Source organism: Lathyrus oleraceus, unplaced genomic scaffold (genome assembly GCF_024323335.1).
Source record: "Lathyrus oleraceus cultivar Zhongwan6 unplaced genomic scaffold, CAAS_Psat_ZW6_1.0 chrUn0682, whole genome shotgun sequence".
Classification (NCBI taxonomy): Eukaryota; Viridiplantae; Streptophyta; class Magnoliopsida; order Fabales; family Fabaceae; genus Lathyrus; species Lathyrus oleraceus.
This window is the reverse complement of record NW_026113073.1, coordinates 21,976-38,802: the sequence shown is the minus strand read 5'-3', so window position 1 is coordinate 38,802 and position 16,827 is coordinate 21,976. Positions and strand designations below refer to the sequence as shown.

The following is a 16,827-nucleotide window of genomic DNA, read 5'->3' as shown; positions in this document are numbered from 1 at the left end:
TTGATTTCACTGTTTCTTTTGGTCATATTTGATAGGGAGAGCCAGCCGTTGAGGTTACAAATGAAGGTTTTGATGCTGCAGGGCATACAATTGGTACATCTTTAGAGGTCGTGTTCAAACTTAGGAAGGTTCTCAACCCCAAGAGTGTGATCAAACCAACATCACTAGCTAAAGATTATTTTGAATCCATAACTAACTTGATCATCCGATACTTTGTAGATACCACACCTTTGCTATGACCATGTCAGTCTTGAAGTCCTTAGAGGTAATGTTCTTCTGTTTGCCTATTTTAATTTGGTTTGATTTGTTTGTGCTCAACAAATTATTCAGGTTCATTCGTTGATTTCATTTATTAATGTACAAGTTTTATAAAATCCTGAAGCTTTTCTTGACTTGAACTTTTTTCCAGATATTATTCAGGTCTTTTTTGGACTATGCAATGATTAAATGAGCTTATTCTTTGTCTAAATTCAATATTTCTTCCATATTAAATTTGGCTGCCTTAGTTCACTTGTTCAGGTTATTTTTCCTGAATTTATTGTAATTGGTGATCGGTTCCATGAGAATAGAAAGTGATGCAGGGAACCTTTGATTTGGAAGTATAATTGGGTCTGCATCCCAGGTATTTTTCATATAGAGTTTCATGTATTTGTTTAGATTATATCACATAAATTTGTTAATTGATTTGTAGTACCTACACCTCCAATCAAAGGTGTGTCCAAAGTCAGGCACGTGTTGGTTCCTGACACTTCCTGACACTGACACATCCACATTCAATTGATTAATTTTTTCAAATTATTACTGGTGTTGACGTGTCACTGTCGTGTCTCATGTCCGTATTGTATAGGTTAATTTATTAATTAGTGCATAAAGAAAAGTTTGAAATCCATAATATGAAATTTCCAGTGCCTTGTTCTGGTCATTGTTATCCATATGTGGTAACTCTGTCTTTAATAGATATTGATGTACATCAACTTGAAGAATTGCATATGGTTTATAATTCATTTCAGATCCCAGTAATTTCCAACTATGACTACCAAAATCTTTTATTATTACTTCAATGTGGTTACAATATGTAGGTCAAAAGTTATCCTGCATATTTTCTGATTTGTACTAATTTGCTGAAGTGGTTTTCCTTCAAATGTGGTTGCAGGGATTTGTCATTGTCTCAGCTTTACTCGATACAACATTGCTGCAGTTCATTTAAAATTATCCATCTCCTTCTGCAATCTATAAGAAAAATTGCACGGTTGACTTAATATACCCTTGTTATGGTTTTATGGATAATCTTTCTCAATATTTGAATATGCAATTGTAAACTTGTCATGATCTGCGGGAGAATATCTAAAATACTATGTTCTTTTATTTACAATATTATTTTGAATTCATAACTTGACCGTCGGAGTTTTTGCAGGTACCACACCTTTGCCGTGTCATGCTATGTTCATGAGTATGATGAAACAGAAAGGAAATGGTAGGAAGTTTGGTTTGCTGTGATCGGTTCCATGAGATATAGAAAGTGATGCAGGGACGCCTTTGATCATGCTCAACAAGCTGCTAGAGTGTTCAAGAACAGAAGCAGCCTGCGGCCTACCCTATTGGAAGCACCATCCGTTCCTCAACCCAACTACGAGTGGATGAGTGTCATTGACTCGAGGGTCTGCTGGAACATTGGAAATGGGCAGAGGGTGAAAATGTTGGGTGACAACTGGTTCCTGGGTCAGGCTGAGCTTGAAGTGTGGAGTCATGCCTCAACCCTAGTGATTCGGTTGATCGAAGATGACGCAAACAATGGAAATTGTGAGTTATTCTTCATCTATTTAATGCTGATTAAGAAACAAAAGATAGAGTTCTTAGATGATGAGATTCCTCACATGATCACACTATCGTCACCTCATCGTACTCCCTCACCACTGCAGAAAACACGCTTACGGTTAATGAATGAAATTATTGATGCGGTTAATGTAGTATTTGTTTCGAAGATTTTAAGGTTGGTGTCTGTCTGCCATGTTTGCATATGTTTCATAAGGATTGTATTCAAGATTGGTTGAATGTAGGCAATTCTTGTCGTTTGTGTAGGTTTCAATTGAACTGAAACAGTTACGTATGGATGTTTTCCATTCTAGTAAAAACAAGTTAGATGCAGAATTCTAGTAAAAACAGTTACGTTGTATTTCTGTTGTTTTTGTTTTTACTTATGTTGATGGTAAGTTACTGTAATACTAAATATGGTTCAATCAGAATTAGCTAATTTTGTGGAATAACTCTTTCTATAGTGGTTGGCTTGTTCTTCTTGTATATCAATATCCTATGATACATGTGAGTCGTAACTTTACTCAATACTAAATTGAATATTCATTTGATAACCATATTTTCTGTCTTGTTTATTTTATTTCTCATTTTTCTCTAATAATCTTTTTCTCAATCTTTGATGTGTTCTCTTCTGATGGACTCACCACATTCATCACCATGTTCTCAGATTTCATTTACGTCACCCCCAGCGGCACCAAAACCTAATAAAAAACGAAAGATACAGTTTTTAGATGATGAGATTCCTCACATGATCACACTATCGTCACCTCATCATACTTCCTCACCACCGCAGAAAACACGCTTACGGTGGTTAATGGATGAAATTATTTAGCTTGGTGAGATGCGATTAGAACTGTTTCGTCTCATCAACAACACTCAAGAAGCCATGGATGCTGAAAGAATGAGGAAAATCGCAATCTTGATGTCATTTAGATAATAACTAACAACTTTTTATTCATTTCAATTGATTCTGATAGGTACGTTGTTTTATTTCCCCAATGTTATTTTGAATCCATCCATCTGTTACTATTGTTGTGTCGTGATGAGTAGGATCAAACTCCTTCATGTAAAGTAACTAGAAATAGAATGGCATTTAGTATGTGTGGTTAACTATGACTTCCTAACCGTATCTTGTTCTTTTTCCTTTTTCACAGACTTGTTGGTCACCACCATCTTCCTTCCTTACATTACACTTCCTTCCAATCCCCATCCTCTCTCCTCAATTTCTCAAGGTGATTCTCTCTCTCTATTCTTAATTTCATATCTTCAATCTAATTTCATAGCTTCAGTTGTTTCTCGATAGAAAAACCAAAAAAAAAAAACCTATTTTTTCTGTTCTAAAATACCTCAATGCATGCAATTCTGTGTAATTGATTCAATTACTGTTCGTGTAACCGCCATGGGGAAAATTGATAAGCCCTTTTCGTTGCTTTCAATTCATTGAGAGATCTTGCGGAACTAATTGAGTTTTCGTTTTAATTCGTTAAGAGATCTATTGAATCCTGATTTTTTGTATTTTTTTTGTTCAATTCTTTGGTACTCGAATTTGCATTGAATAGGATATCCATATTGATGAACTGTCGTAATCAACGCCGAACGTGTGAAGTGTTTATTTGATTTTAGTAATGCTGACCAATGCTGACGTTATGAGCTCTGTAGCACCGACGCGTAAGTTTTATTCAGTCCTTTTTTGAAATTATTACTAGTTTCGATGTGTATGGGTTGGTGTTGGTGTTGTGTCGGTGTCTCTGTATTTGTCTTCGTGTTTGACTTTGGTCATAACAGTGGCAGTGATGCGATCCCAATTGCAGTTGTGATGTTGTTGCATAAATCTCTAAAACCTTTATATTGTGGTTGGTGACCGTAATTTAGAACAATGTGCATAATATTTTATTAGCCTTTTGGATTGGATTCACAGCCGGTCTTAGGTAATTACAATGGCTGATGCGGTCGCAACTGTAATTACATTGTTGTTGTAGACATCTCTAAAATCTTTATATTATGGTTGTAACTTATCAATGTGTATTATATGGTTAGTCTTTTGGGTTGGCTCTAGTGATGGGATTGCAATTGCATTTGGAATGTTGTTGCAGAGATCTTTTAAACATATTTATATTGCAATTGTAAATGTAGTTATGACTGTAGTCTGTAAAAATGTGTATAACATCTGATTAGTTTTTTGGATTAAGCTATCCTCGTAAATTTAAGTCATAACAGCGGCCTAAAACCTTAATGTTGAAGCTACGACTACAATTGCTGACAGTAGTTTAGAACAATGTGTGTAATATCATTAGCGAATAGAATCAATAAAAATTTGAATTTTTTTTTTCTGAAGGTTTTTGGAAGAAACAACATGGGTAGCAAGGCACCAAGTTGGTCTGACCAATGGGGAAATGGTGGGCTTGGCAGCGACGAGTATGAGGACGATGTGATGGTGAAGAAGAATAATAAGAGCAACGGAAGTGGCAAGATGGCAGATGCAAAAGCTATGGCGTCGGTTAGTATGGGCAAAGCGAAAACAGTTGCAATCGTCGGTGCTGACAAAGCTAAGTCAGCTGCTGTGGTAGGTGCTCAGAAGGTGAAGAGTGGAACCTCTGCCGGATTCAAATGGATCAAGAATCAGTGTCAGAAATAGAAGTAAGAACAAAAAAACTCACTCATTTGCTTGGACTTTGGACAGTTTCATATCATGTCTATTTTAAATACACCATTGGTGCTCAACTATAGTTTTTATTGATTTGGTTTTTAATTTGGAGTACAGAAGTTCATAATAGCTTTGTTTTCTATGTTTCTGGATTTATAATCATAGATAAATTTTACAGTTTTACTTTTATATTATTTGTGCCACAGTGTTCATATTTCAGAAGTGTAAACTTTTAATTTTGTTTGAAATCGTGATTTCCGTTTTTGATTTGGTTCTCACAATATAGATAATGCATTCATAGAAAGTAAGTTACTTTAACTTGTTGGTATCTTCCAAAGGTAACTAGAAATAGGATGTTTGGTTTAGTAGGACTTTCTCATTGTATCTTGTTTTTTTCCTCTTTCAAAAGACTTCCCATAAAGGTCAATGCCACTCTTTTTATGCTTATAACATCATGCATTTTTATAATTCCGTCGTTTTGTTTACTCTAAAATGTTACTCTTTTTATTTCCCAAAATTATTTTGGAGTGATAACTAACTTGTTCGTTCGAGTCTTTGTAGGAAGGTATGTACGCTCTTGACATGAATAGATCAAAATGAGTCTTGTGGTCATTACAAGTAATGTTCTTCTATGGCCTCTTTTCATTTGGTTTTTAGAATGTATGCTAAGTGATTGTTTTGTTACAAATAGTAAATACTGCACAAATCTATAATAAATATTGGATTGTTTCTGGCACTTTCTTTTTTATATTATTCGGGTAAGGGTTGTATTGTGTTTTGATTTCACTGTTTTTTTTGGTCATATTTGATAGGGAGAGCCAACAGTTGAGGTTACAAATGAAGTTGTTGATGCTGCAGGGCATACAATTGGTACATCTTTGGAGGTCATTTCCAACTTAGGAAGGTTCTCAACCCCAAGAGTATGATCAAACCAACATCACTAGCTAAAGATTATTTTGAATCCATAACTAACTTGATCGTCCGATACTTTGTAGGTACCACACCTTTGCTATGATCATGTCAGTCTTGAGGCCCTTAGAGGTAATGTTCTTATGTTTGTATGGAGGTTTAAGAATTGGGTTATACGAGCCAGTGAGTATTGACTGTGTCTCAAAGATTGTTTATTTATTTGAGTTCATATATCTACTTTTTAGCATATGCAATCTGATTGTTTGAATTATTTGGGATATTTAACAGGTTAAGAATTTGTATGTTGGGAAAGACCATGTTGGAGATGCTCCATTGGTGAAAAAAATTCTCGCTGCATTAACAACTGGTAAATCCAATTATATTTCTCCTAAAGCTCTCAATACATAATGCGTAATCATGATACTGAAACCTGTTTGATTTTTCTTTATCAACAGGTGCTGCTGTAGCAATTGCAGTGGCAAATCCTACCGATCTTGTCAAAGTTAGACTTCAAGCAGAAGGAAAATTGCCTCCTGGCGTGCCAAGGCGCTACACTGGATCATTGAATGCTTATTCAACAATTGTGAAACAGGTATTTTCCTTTAGCCTTCTATGATTTGTGAAAGATAAAGATGATTTTACTTTTCTATGATCCAAACTCATAATTAGTCTTGTTTAATCTCTATCAAACAATCAGGAGGGAGTCAGAACACTTTGGACTGGCATTGGCCCCAATGTCGCAAGAAATGCTATCATTAATGCTGCTGAGCTAGCCAGTTCTGATCAAGTGAAAGAGGTAATGTAAAAGATACTAAACTGCGTTTTTGAGTTAAATTTTGCTATTACTTCAATTTCATTTATTTTAATAGCCTGTTTTTTTTCCTTCTACTGCAGACCATTTTGAAAATTCCAGGCTTCACCGATAACGTTGTTACACATCTTCTTTCTTGTCTTGGGCGGGTTTTTTTGCAGTGTGTATTGGCTCCCCAGTTGACGTGGTAATTTATCAGTGTTTACTTGTGAATATCAATGTTTGATTGTGCACTTTTTATTGTCTCATCATGTTATCTATAGTGTGTTAACTATATGTACTACATTCAGTTGCTTGGTGAGCTTCTAAACTATGCAGTTTTGCCTTTTCCCTAATTCAATTTTTCGAATTTTCTTCTTCAGGTGAAGTCAAGAATGACGGGAGATCCTAGTTACAAAAGCACCATTGATTGTTTCGTCAAAACATTAAAAAATGATGTATGGTTTTTTCTGCTATTATTACTTTTCCCTTTTCTTTATTTAAGCATTAATTGTATAAAACAAAATACTTCACAGAACTTGATCATATCAAATTGATAAGAGGTGGGTGCTTGGAGTATTATCTGCAACCATTGCAAATTGAACTAACATCATTTGAACTTTCAGTTTTCATGGCATCTTTAAACATTCTCATTTCTCACGCCTGCTTATATGCTAACATAAAACTGTTCACTTTCATTTCTACGTTACATAATATGCTTTTTTTTCTTTGCATAACTCTCTGTTGTGGAAGTGGTGAAGGAATTCTCCAATAACTTATGTTTTAATTGGAGAAATATTGAAATCGGTATGTCATTTGATTGGTTTTGCAGGGACCTTTAGCCTTTTATAAGGGATTCATACCAAATTTCGGACGGCTAGGATCTTGGAATGTGATCATGTTTTTAACTCTAGAACAGGTATGAGTTGAGTACTTTGTGATAGATCCAAAATTTGGATCAAAATAAAATAACAATTTTTAATTTAATCAAAACCAAACATGAGTCCAACTGTTGTTATGAACGTACCCAAGCATTGATAGTGACATTTATGTGTTAATTGACTATGTTCTTTGTTCTAACATACATTCTCACAATTAACCTACAAATTTTGCTGTTTTAATTCCTATGTTTTTTGTTTTGACGCAGACTAAAAAGTTTGTCAAAAGCTTGGAATCGGCCTAAGCTCAACTAAGCAAGAGTAGAATTTTATGAGAATGGTCTCAGGTGGTGGTGCTAACAGAAATCTCAGGAAAATAAAACTTTTCCAGTTAACGTGGTAAATTATTTCTTAAATTCTCCTTTCTAAGAACACATGAACGCTATTTTTTGGATTCTGAGATACATCAAAGAGAATATTCCAGTTGAAATAACATCTATCGAATAAATTTCAGACGAAAGACCTTGGTAAACTCCTATATTTTTTGGGTATTGAGGTAGTTAAATCTAAAGATGATATGGTAATTTCTCCGGGAAAATATATTATGGATACTTTTGAAGAAACAAGTTTGTAGAATACTAAACCAGTTAATACTCTTATGGATTCAAGTGTTAAAATTCTACCTAATCAGGGGGAGCTTCTATATGAATTAAGGATGTATAGGATATTAGTTGGAAAGTTAAATTATCTCACAGTCACACGTCCCAACATTTCTTTTTCGGTTAGTGTGGTGAAGTAGTTCTTAAATTCTCCTTTCTAAGAACATATGAACGCTATTTTTTGGATTCTAAGATACATTAAAGGTTCTCCAGGAAAATGTCTCATTTATGAAAATAAAGGACATACTCAGATAGTTGGATATCCTAACGCTGATTGGGAAAACTTACCCATTGTTAGACGATTTACCTCTGAGTATTGTTTATTTGTTGAAGGAAACCTAATTTCCTATAAAAGTAAGAAACAGAATGTAGTTGCAAGATCAAGTGCTGAGGTAGAATATAAGGTTATGACACTAGTAACATGTGAGGTCGTTTGGTTGAATCAACTGCTCAAAGAATGTAGTTGCAAGATCAAGTGCTGAGGTAGAATATAAGGTTATGACACTAGTAACATGTGAGGTCGTTTGGTTGAATCAACTGCTCAAAGAACTTCAATTTGAAAAAATAAGACCATGACCCTTATTTGTGATAACCAAGTTCCATTACGTATTGTTTTGAATCCAGGTTTCATGAGAGGACCAAACATTGTCAGAGAGAAGATAGAATCAAACGACATTGTCACAAGTTTTGTCAACTCTAATGATCAATTGGTATGTGTTTACAAAATCCCAACGAGATCCTAAAACTAATTATATATGTGGCAAGCTTAGTGCATTTAGCTTATATGTTCAAATTTGAGGGGGAGTGTTAATATTTGTATAGAGAATATTCCATTGAATATTTCTTAACCTATCTAGAATATAATAGAATATACCATTGCATATTCCTTATGTAATTAATATAATATACCGTATAATACAATCTTCGTAATGTTATTCAGACATATTGTATATTCAAATGTCCCTCAATCTCATATTTCAACAATTTGTCTATGAAATTGTGAAGTTCTCATGATTTGTTGGAGGATATCTAAGGTAGTATGTTCTTTTTTTTTTACTAATATTATTTTGAATTTACAATTAATATTTTTTTTTCTTCCTTTGCAAGCTTTAAAACAATGCATGTGTGTAGTTTTTTCTTAAAATATGAGGCTCATCATATGAATTTTTGTTGCTTTTAACTACTTCTCTTTTATAATTTGTATTAGTATAATACTACAAATAGTTGTTTACAAAATCAGCGAATTTGTTTTCGTCTACGTGATTTCTTTGTGCTATCTACCTATGTCCACTAAATTATGGATTTCGAAACAATACCTAAGTGCATGTTTAATAAAGCTATTCACTAAGAGATTGCACAACAATGTTTATAACATAACAATTTTTTTTTATGAATTCTACTTTGCAAGTTGTCTCGTAGACTATTTGTAAAAAAAAAAACTATAATTAATATAGATAATGCATTCATAGAAAGTAAATTTTGTTGGTATCATCCAAAGGTAAACTATAAATACTATGTTTGGTTAGGTAGGACTTTCTATCTGTATGTTGTTCTTTTTTCTTTTTCAAAGACTTCCCATAAAGGTCAATGTCACTCTTTTATGCTTATAACATCATGTGTTGGTATAATTTCGTCTTTTTGTTTACTCTAAAATGTTACTCTTTTTATTTTCCAAAATTATTTTGAAGTGATAACTAACTTATTCGTCCGAATCTTTGTAGGAAGGTATGTACGCTCTTGTCATGAATAGATCAAAATGAGTCTTGAGGTCATTACAAGTAATGTTCTTCTATTGCTTCTTTTCATTTGATTTTTACAATAAATGCAAAGTGATTGTTTTGTTACAAGTAGTAAATACTGCACAAATCCATAACAAATATTGAGCAGTTTCTCGCACTTTCTTTTTTATATTATACCGATAACGGTTGTATTGTGTTTTGATTTCACTGTTTCTTTTGGTCATATTTGATAGGGAGAGCCAGCCGTTGAGGTTACAAATGAAGGTTTTGATGCTGCAGGGCATACAATTGGTACATCTTTAAAGGTCGTGTTCAAACTTAGGAAGGTTCTCAACCCCAAGAGTGTGATCAAACCAACATCACTAGCTAAAGATTATTTTGAATCCATAACTAACTTGATCGTCCGATACTTTGTAGATACCACACCTTTGCTATGACCATGTCAGTCTTGAAGTCCTTAGAGGTAATGTTCTTCTGTTTGCCTATTTTAATTTGGTTTGATTTGTTTGTGCTCAACAAATTATTCAGGTTCATTCGTTGATTTCATTTATTAACGTACAAGTTTTATAAAATCGTGAAACCTTTTCTTGACTTGAACTTTTTTTCAGATATTATTCAGGTCTTTTATGGACTATGCAATGATTAAATGAACTTATTCTTTGTCACATCGGGGGTTATCTCACTTTAGTGAGATTGAGTTGGGTCACTTCTTATTTTATCGCTTTTATTTATTTTACTTGTCTTGCTTTAATTTATTTAATTTATGTCCACACTTTACTTTATTTAATTTCTCATTGACGATCAGTGGCATAAAAACCTTTCAGTTCTTTCTCTCCTTCACAATTGTGCAAAATTTCAGGTTTTCTCCTTCTTCCTCTCTCTCAAACCATTTTTCTACTTCTTCTTTCTCTCGTTTTCGCTCTTAACTGTTTTTTTCACTAACTATAACATTTTTATTTTTGAAGCTATGGTGGGAGGTGGTGGCAGTAATTCTGATATCTCCTTTGCCGGCACTTTCGCCAGTAGTGCTTTCTCTGCATGTTTCGCTGAGGTACATATATGCATGTTGCTATATATTTATTCCCTTTTCTTTAGGTTTTCATTAGATTGGGAATTCTCTTTACTTTGTAATCTGTTTTTGTTATCATCTTGTTGCGTAAAAACTATTATGTAGCACTGACACATCTTAAAACAGCGTCTCTATGTTTCAGACACTTGCACAGGTATTTATTTTTAAAAATTATTATCTGTGTCGCTGTGTTAGTGTCGATACACTTGCACAGATACTTATTTTTTTAAATTATTATCGGTGTCTCTATGTTAGTGTCTATTCATGTTCAGGGAGTCGGTGCTTAGTAGTGTGAAACCGGTTTGGGTTTTTGAATTTGAACTTATTGTTTTTTGTTGTGTATTAAAGGATACTACTTAATTGTGTTTTGACTGTGATGGACTTTGATTTGTGTGTTTTTAATGTTCTGGGAATTTGTGCTTTTGTTGTGGCATACGATGTTGATGTCATTTAGATAATAACTAACAACTTTTTATTCATTTCAATTGACTCTGTTAGGTACGTTGTTTTATTTCCCCAATGTTATTTTGAATCCATCCATCTGTTACTATTGTTGTGTCGTGATGAGTAGGATCAAACTCCTTCAGGTAAAGTAACTAGAAATAGAATGGCATTTAGTATGTGTGGTTAACTATGACTTCCTAACCGTATCTTGTTCTTTTTCCTTTTTCACAGACTTGTTGGTCACCACCATCTTCCTTCCTTACATTACACTTCCTTCCAATCCCCATCCTCTCTCCTCAATTTCTCAAGGTGATTCTCTCTCTCTATTCTTAATTTCATATCTTCAATCTAATTTCATAGCTTCAGTTGTTTCTTGATAGAAAAACCAAAAAAAAAAACCTATTTTTTCTGTTCTAAAATACCTCAATGCATGCAATTCTGTGTAATTGATTCAATTACTGTTCGTGTAACCGCCATGGGGAAAATTGATAAGCCCTTTTCGTTGCTTTCAATTCATTGAGAGATCTTGCGGAACTAATTGAGTTTTCGTTTTAATTCGTTAAGAGATCTATTGAATCCTGATTTTTTGTATTTTTTTTGTTCAATTCTTTGGTACTCGAATTTGCATTGAATAGGATATCCATATTGATGAACTGTCGTAATCAACGCCGAACGTGTGAAGTGTTTATTTGATTTTAGTAATGCTGACCAATGCTGACGTTATGAGCTCTGTAGCACCGACGCGTAAGTTTTATTCAGTCTTTTTTTGAAATTATTACTAGTTTCGATGTGTATGGGTTGGTGTTGGTGTTGTGTCGGTGTCTCTGTATTTGTCTTCGTGTTTGACTTTGGTCGTAACAGTGGCAGTGATGCGATCCCAATTGCAGTTGTGATGTTGTTGCATAAATCTCTAAAACCTTTATATTGTGGTTGGTGACCGTAATTTAGAACAATGTGCATAATATTTTATTAGCCTTTTGGATTGGATTCACAGCCGGTCTTAGGTAATTACAATGGCTGATGCGGTCGCAACTGTAATTACATTGTTGTTGTAGACATCTCTAAAATCTTTATATTATGGTTGTAACTTATCAATGTGTATTATATGGTTAGTCTTTTGGGTTGGCTCTAGTGATGGGATTGCAATTGCATTTGGAATGTTGTTGCAGAGATCTTTTAAACATATTTATATTGCAATTGTAAATGTAGTTATGACTGTAGTCTGTAAAAATGTGTATAACATCTGATTAGTTTTTTGGATTAAGCTATCCTCGTAAATTTAAGTCATAACAGCGGCCTAAAACCTTAATGTTGAAGCTACGACTACAATTGCTGACAGTAGTTTAGAACAATGTGTGTAATAGCATTAGCGAATAGAATCAATAAAAATTTGAATTTTTTTTTTCTGAAGGTTTTTGGAAGAAACAACATGGGTAGCAAGGCACCAAGTTGGTCTGACCAATGGGGAAATGGTGGGCTTGGCAGCGACGAGTATGAGGACGATGTGATGGTGAAGAAGAATAATAAGAGCAACGGAAGTGGCAAGATGGAAGATGCAAAAGCTATGGCGTCGGTTAGTATGGGCAAAGCGAAAACAGTTGCAATCGTCGGTGCTGACAAAGCTAAGTCAGCTGCTGTGGTAGGTGCTCAGAAGGTGAAGAGTGGAACCTCTGCCGGATTCAAATGGATCAAGAATCAGTGTCAGAAAAAGAAGTAAGAACAAAAAAACTCACTCATTTGCTTGGACTTTGGACAGTTTCATATCATGTCTATGTTAAATACACCATTGGTGCTCAACTATAGTTTTTATTGATTTGGTTTTTAATTTGGAGTACAGAAGTTCATAATAGCTTTGTTTTCTATGTTTCTGGATTTATAATCATAGATAAATTTTACAGTTTTACTTTTATATTATTTGTGCCACAGTGTTCATATTTCAGAAGTGTAAACTTTTAATTTTGTTTGAAATCGTGATTTCCGTTTTTGATTTGGTTCTCACAATATAGATAATGCATTCATAGAAAGTAAGTTACTTTAACTTGTTGGTATCTTCCAAAGGTAACTAGAAATAGGATGTTTGGTTTAGTAGGACTTTCTCATTGTATCTTGTTCTTTTTCCTCTTTCAAAAGACTTCCCATAAAGGTCAATGCCACTCTTTTATGCTTATAACATCATGCATTTTTATAATTCCGTCGTTTTGTTTACTCTAAAATGTTACTCTTTTTATTTCCCAAAATTATTTTGGAGTGATAACTAACTTGTTCGTTCGAGTCTTTGTAGGAAGGTATGTACGCTCTTGACATGAATAGATCAAAATGAGTCTTGTGGTCATTACAAGTAATGTTCTTCTATGGCCTCTTTCATTTGGATTTTAGAATGTATGCTAAGTGATTGTTTTGTTACAAATAGTAAATACTGCACAAATCTATAATAAATATTGGACTGTTTCTGGCACTTTTTTTTTTATATTATTCGGGTAAGGGTTGTATTGTGTTTTGATTTCACTGTTTTTTTTGGTCATATTTGATAGGAAGAGCCAACAGTTGAGGTTACAAATGAAGGTGTTGATGCTGCAGGGCATACAATTGGTACATCTTTGGAGGTCATTTCCAACTTAGGAAGGTTCTCAACCCCAAGAGTGTGATCAAACCAACATCACTAGCTAAAGATTATTTTGAATCCATAACTAACTTGATCGTCCGAAACTTTGTAGGTACCACACCTTTGCTATGATCATGTCAGTCTTGAGGCCCTTAGAGGTAATGTTCTTATGTTTGTATGGAGGTTTAAGAATTGGGTTATACGAGCCTGTGAGTATTGACTGTGTCTCAAAGATTGTTTATTTATTTGAGTTCATATATCTACTTTTTAGCGTATGTAATCTGATTGTTTGAATTATTTGGGATATTTAACAGGTTAAGAATTTGTATGTTGGGAAAGACCATGTTGGAGATGCTCCATTGGTGAAAAAAATTCTCGCTGCATTAACAACTGGTAAATCCAATTATATTTCTCCTAAAGCTCTCAATACATAATGCGTAATCATGATACTGAAACCTGTTTGATTTTTCTTTATCAACAGGTGCTGCTGTAGCAATTGCAGTGGCAAATCCTACCGATCTTGTCAAAGTTAGACTTCAAGCAGAAGGAAAATTCCCTCCTGGCGTGCCAAGGTGCTACACTGGATCATTGAATGCTTATTCAACAATTGTGAAACAGGTATTTTCCTTTAACCTTCTATGATTTGTGAAAGATAAAGATGATTTTAGTCCTTTTCTAAGATCCAAACTCATAATTAGTCTTGTTTAATCTCTATCAAACAATCAGGAGGGAGTCAGAACACTTTGGACTGGCATTGGCCCCAATGTCGCAAGAAATGCTATCATTAATGCTGCTGAGCTAGCCAGTTATGATCAAGTGAAAGAGGTAATGTAAAAGATACTAAACTGCGTTTTTGAGTTAAATTTTGCTATTACTCCAATTTCATTTATTTTAATAGCCTGTTTTTTTTCCTTCTACTGCAGACCATTTTGAAAATTCCAGGCTTCACCGATAACGTTGTTACACATCTTCTTTGGGCGGGTTTTTTTGCAGTGTGTATTGGCTCCCCAGTTGACGTGGTAATTTATCAGTGTTTACTTGTGAATATCAATGTTTGATTGTGCACTTTTTATTGTCTCATCATGTTATCTATAGTGTGTTAACTATATGTACTACATTCAGTTGCTTGGTGAGCTTCTAAACTATGCAGTTTTGCCTTTTCCCTAATTCAATTTTTCGAATTTTCTTCTTCAGGTGAAGTCAAGAATGACGGGAGATCCTAGTTACAAAAGCACCATTGGTTGTTTCGTCAAAACATTAAAAAATGATGTATGGTTTTTTCTGCTATTATTACTTTTCCCTTTTCTTTATTTAAGCATTAATTGTATAAAACAAAATACTTCACAGAACTTGATCATATCAAATTGATAAGAGGTGGGTGCTTGGAGTATTATCTGCAACCATTGCAAATTGAACTAGCTAAAGATTATTTTGAATCCATAACTAACTTGATCGTCCGATACTTTGTAGGTACCACACCTTTGCTATGATCATGTCAGTCTTGAGGCCCTTAGAGGTAATGTTCTTATGTTTGCCTCTTTTAATTTTGTTTGATTTGTTTGTGCCCAACAAATTATTCAGGTTCATTCGTTGATTTCGTTTATTAATATGTACAAGTTTTATAAAAACGTGAAGCCTTTTCTTGACTTGAACATTTTTTCAGATATTATTCAGTTTTTTTTGAACTATGCAATGATTAATTCAATATTTCTTCCATATTAAATCTCGCTGCTTTACTTCACTTGTTTAGTTTATTTTTTCTGAATTTATAGTAATTTGTGACCTTTTTCATGAGATATAGAAAGTGATGCAGGGATCCTTTGATTTGGAAGCATAATTCGGTCTGCACCCCAGCTATTTTTCATATAGAGTTTCATGCATTACATTAGATTAAATCACATAAATTTGTTAAATAATCTGAAGAACCTACACCTCCGATCAAAGGTGTGTCCAATGTCAGACACGTGTTGGTTTTTGTTTCTGACACTGACTTACCACATTTAAATTATTATTTTTTTTAAATTAATACTGGTGTTGACGTGTCATTCTCGTGTCCCATGCTCGTATTGTATAAAAAAATTTGAAATCCATAATATGAAATTTCCAATGCCTTGTTCTGGTCATTGTTATCAATATGTGGTAAATGTGTCTTTAATAGATATTGATGTACATCAACTTGAAAATTGGCATATTGTTTATAATTCATTTCAGATCCTAGTAATTTTCAACTATGACTACCAAAATCTTTTTATTGGGACTTTTAGGTAAAAAGTCATCTTGCATATGTTCTGATTTGTACAAATTTGCTGAAGTGGTTTTCCTTCAAATGTGGTTGCAGGGATTTGTCATCGTCTCAGTTTTATTCGATACAACATCTTGCCCTCATACATCCTAACAAAATGGGGTAGCCGGACGTAAAAATATGCATCTTGTAGAAACCGTTTGGACCCTACTTCTCTATGGTAATGTTCCATTCTGGTTCTGGAGGATATTATGCTAATATGGCATGTTACCTTATAAACCTCATGCCCTCGTCTGCCCTTAACAACAATATCCCTCACTTAATTTTGTTATTTCCTTATTCCCCCTTCACCCAATTCCTCCTCGTTTCTTCGAGTCTACAATATTTGTTAAAGTAAATGCTCGTGACGGCGACGGTACCGGTGATCATCCATGGTTCTCTTTCTCTCTCTTCCAGGTTACTCCTACCCTATCTCATATCGAAACATTGGGGACAATGTTCGGTTTAAGTGTGGGAGGAGATTTTTATCGTTTTTTATTGCTTTTCTTTATTTTTAGTATGTTTTGAGCGTTTTTTGTTGTTTGCTTTTCCTTTCAATAAAATAACATGTGTTTGACGAGTCATCTGTGTAGTGTATCCGTATTTCTCCTATTTCTTTAACCTTACCAAAAAAAAATTGTGAGCAAAGAAAACAGTGCATCTTGAATATTCAGGCTATAAGACAGGTTTATGACGGGATGTAAAAGACTTGGGAAAACGTTTTTTAAAAATCGGTATTGTCTTAATAGCGTAGGCTTCATGATTATAAGAGTCGATCCCGACACCCCATGTGTTGTGGTCCCAATTTTTTTTACAAATAAGTCCTTAAGTAGTTTATCCTTGCAGTCAGCTCCGGCTTAAGCATGCTCTACGTAGGGGACCGATGAAAATAAGTGAATGATCACAAAAATATATATATATATATATATATATATATATATATATATATATATATATATATATATATATATATAAAAGAATATGCCTATTGTTGGTTGGT

The 16,827-nt window shown here is 34.0% G+C and overlaps 2 protein-coding genes, 1 long non-coding RNA gene and 1 pseudogene across 10 annotated transcripts; 3 read left to right on the top strand and 1 right to left on the bottom strand.

Moving 5' to 3' along the window:
* LOC127114830 (mitochondrial uncoupling protein 1) lies at positions 1–16,726 on the top strand. 8 transcript variants are annotated; one of them, XM_051046668.1, is made up of 10 exons: positions 1–66; positions 5,300–5,360; positions 13,659–13,755; positions 13,861–13,939; positions 14,028–14,164; positions 14,273–14,371; positions 14,470–14,565; positions 14,741–14,815; positions 15,017–15,062; positions 15,885–16,726. In XM_051046668.1, the coding sequence occupies exons 3-10, from the start codon at positions 13,675–13,677 to the stop codon at positions 15,962–15,964; spliced, it is 693 nt and encodes a 230-aa protein (XP_050902625.1). In that variant the 5' UTR covers positions 1–66; positions 5,300–5,360; positions 13,659–13,674; the 3' UTR covers positions 15,965–16,726. The 8 variants fall into 8 exon arrangements, with proteins under 8 accessions (XP_050902625.1, XP_050902626.1, XP_050902622.1 ...); XM_051046669.1 differs by lacking the exons at positions 1–66; positions 5,300–5,360 and adding exons at positions 5,018–5,074; positions 13,476–13,567 and having other exon boundaries at positions 13,659–13,704; XM_051046665.1 differs by lacking the exons at positions 1–66; positions 5,300–5,360 and adding exons at positions 5,018–5,074; positions 13,476–13,567.
* On the bottom strand, positions 4,161–12,761 carry LOC127114834 (uncharacterized). Its single transcript, XR_007800601.1, has 2 exons — positions 12,613–12,761; positions 4,161–4,404 (listed from the first exon to the last, which is right to left on the bottom strand). It is a non-coding gene; the product is annotated as an uncharacterized LOC127114834 (long non-coding RNA).
* Positions 4,310–10,242, top strand: LOC127114829 (mitochondrial uncoupling protein 1-like; annotated as a pseudogene).
* On the top strand, positions 11,049–12,853 carry LOC127114831 (uncharacterized). Its single transcript, XM_051046671.1, has 3 exons — positions 11,049–11,087; positions 11,176–11,253; positions 12,356–12,853. The coding sequence occupies exons 1-3, from the start codon at positions 11,064–11,066 to the stop codon at positions 12,659–12,661; spliced, it is 408 nt and encodes a 135-aa protein (XP_050902628.1). The 5' UTR covers positions 11,049–11,063; the 3' UTR covers positions 12,662–12,853.
* Positions 16,727–16,827: the final 101 nt, after the last annotated feature.

Bases quoted from the DNA above. Each gene is read 5' to 3' on its own strand.
- LOC127114831 (XM_051046671.1), top strand. From the start codon at position 11,064: ATGAGTAGGATCAAACTCCTTCAG. The intron at 11,088-11,175 runs GTAAAGTAACTA...CCTTTTTCACAG, and splicing joins GTAGGATCAAACTCCTTCAG to ACTTGTTGGTCACCACCATC. The intron at 11,254-12,355 runs GTGATTCTCTCT...TTTTTTCTGAAG, and splicing joins TCTCTCCTCAATTTCTCAAG to GTTTTTGGAAGAAACAACAT.
- LOC127114830 (XM_051046663.1), top strand. From the start codon at position 13,501: ATGAAGGTGTTGATGCTGCAGGGCATACAATTGGTACATCTTTGGAG. The intron at 13,940-14,027 runs GTAAATCCAATT...CTTTATCAACAG, and splicing joins TCTCGCTGCATTAACAACTG to GTGCTGCTGTAGCAATTGCA. The intron at 14,372-14,469 runs GTAATGTAAAAG...CTTCTACTGCAG, and splicing joins GTTATGATCAAGTGAAAGAG to ACCATTTTGAAAATTCCAGG.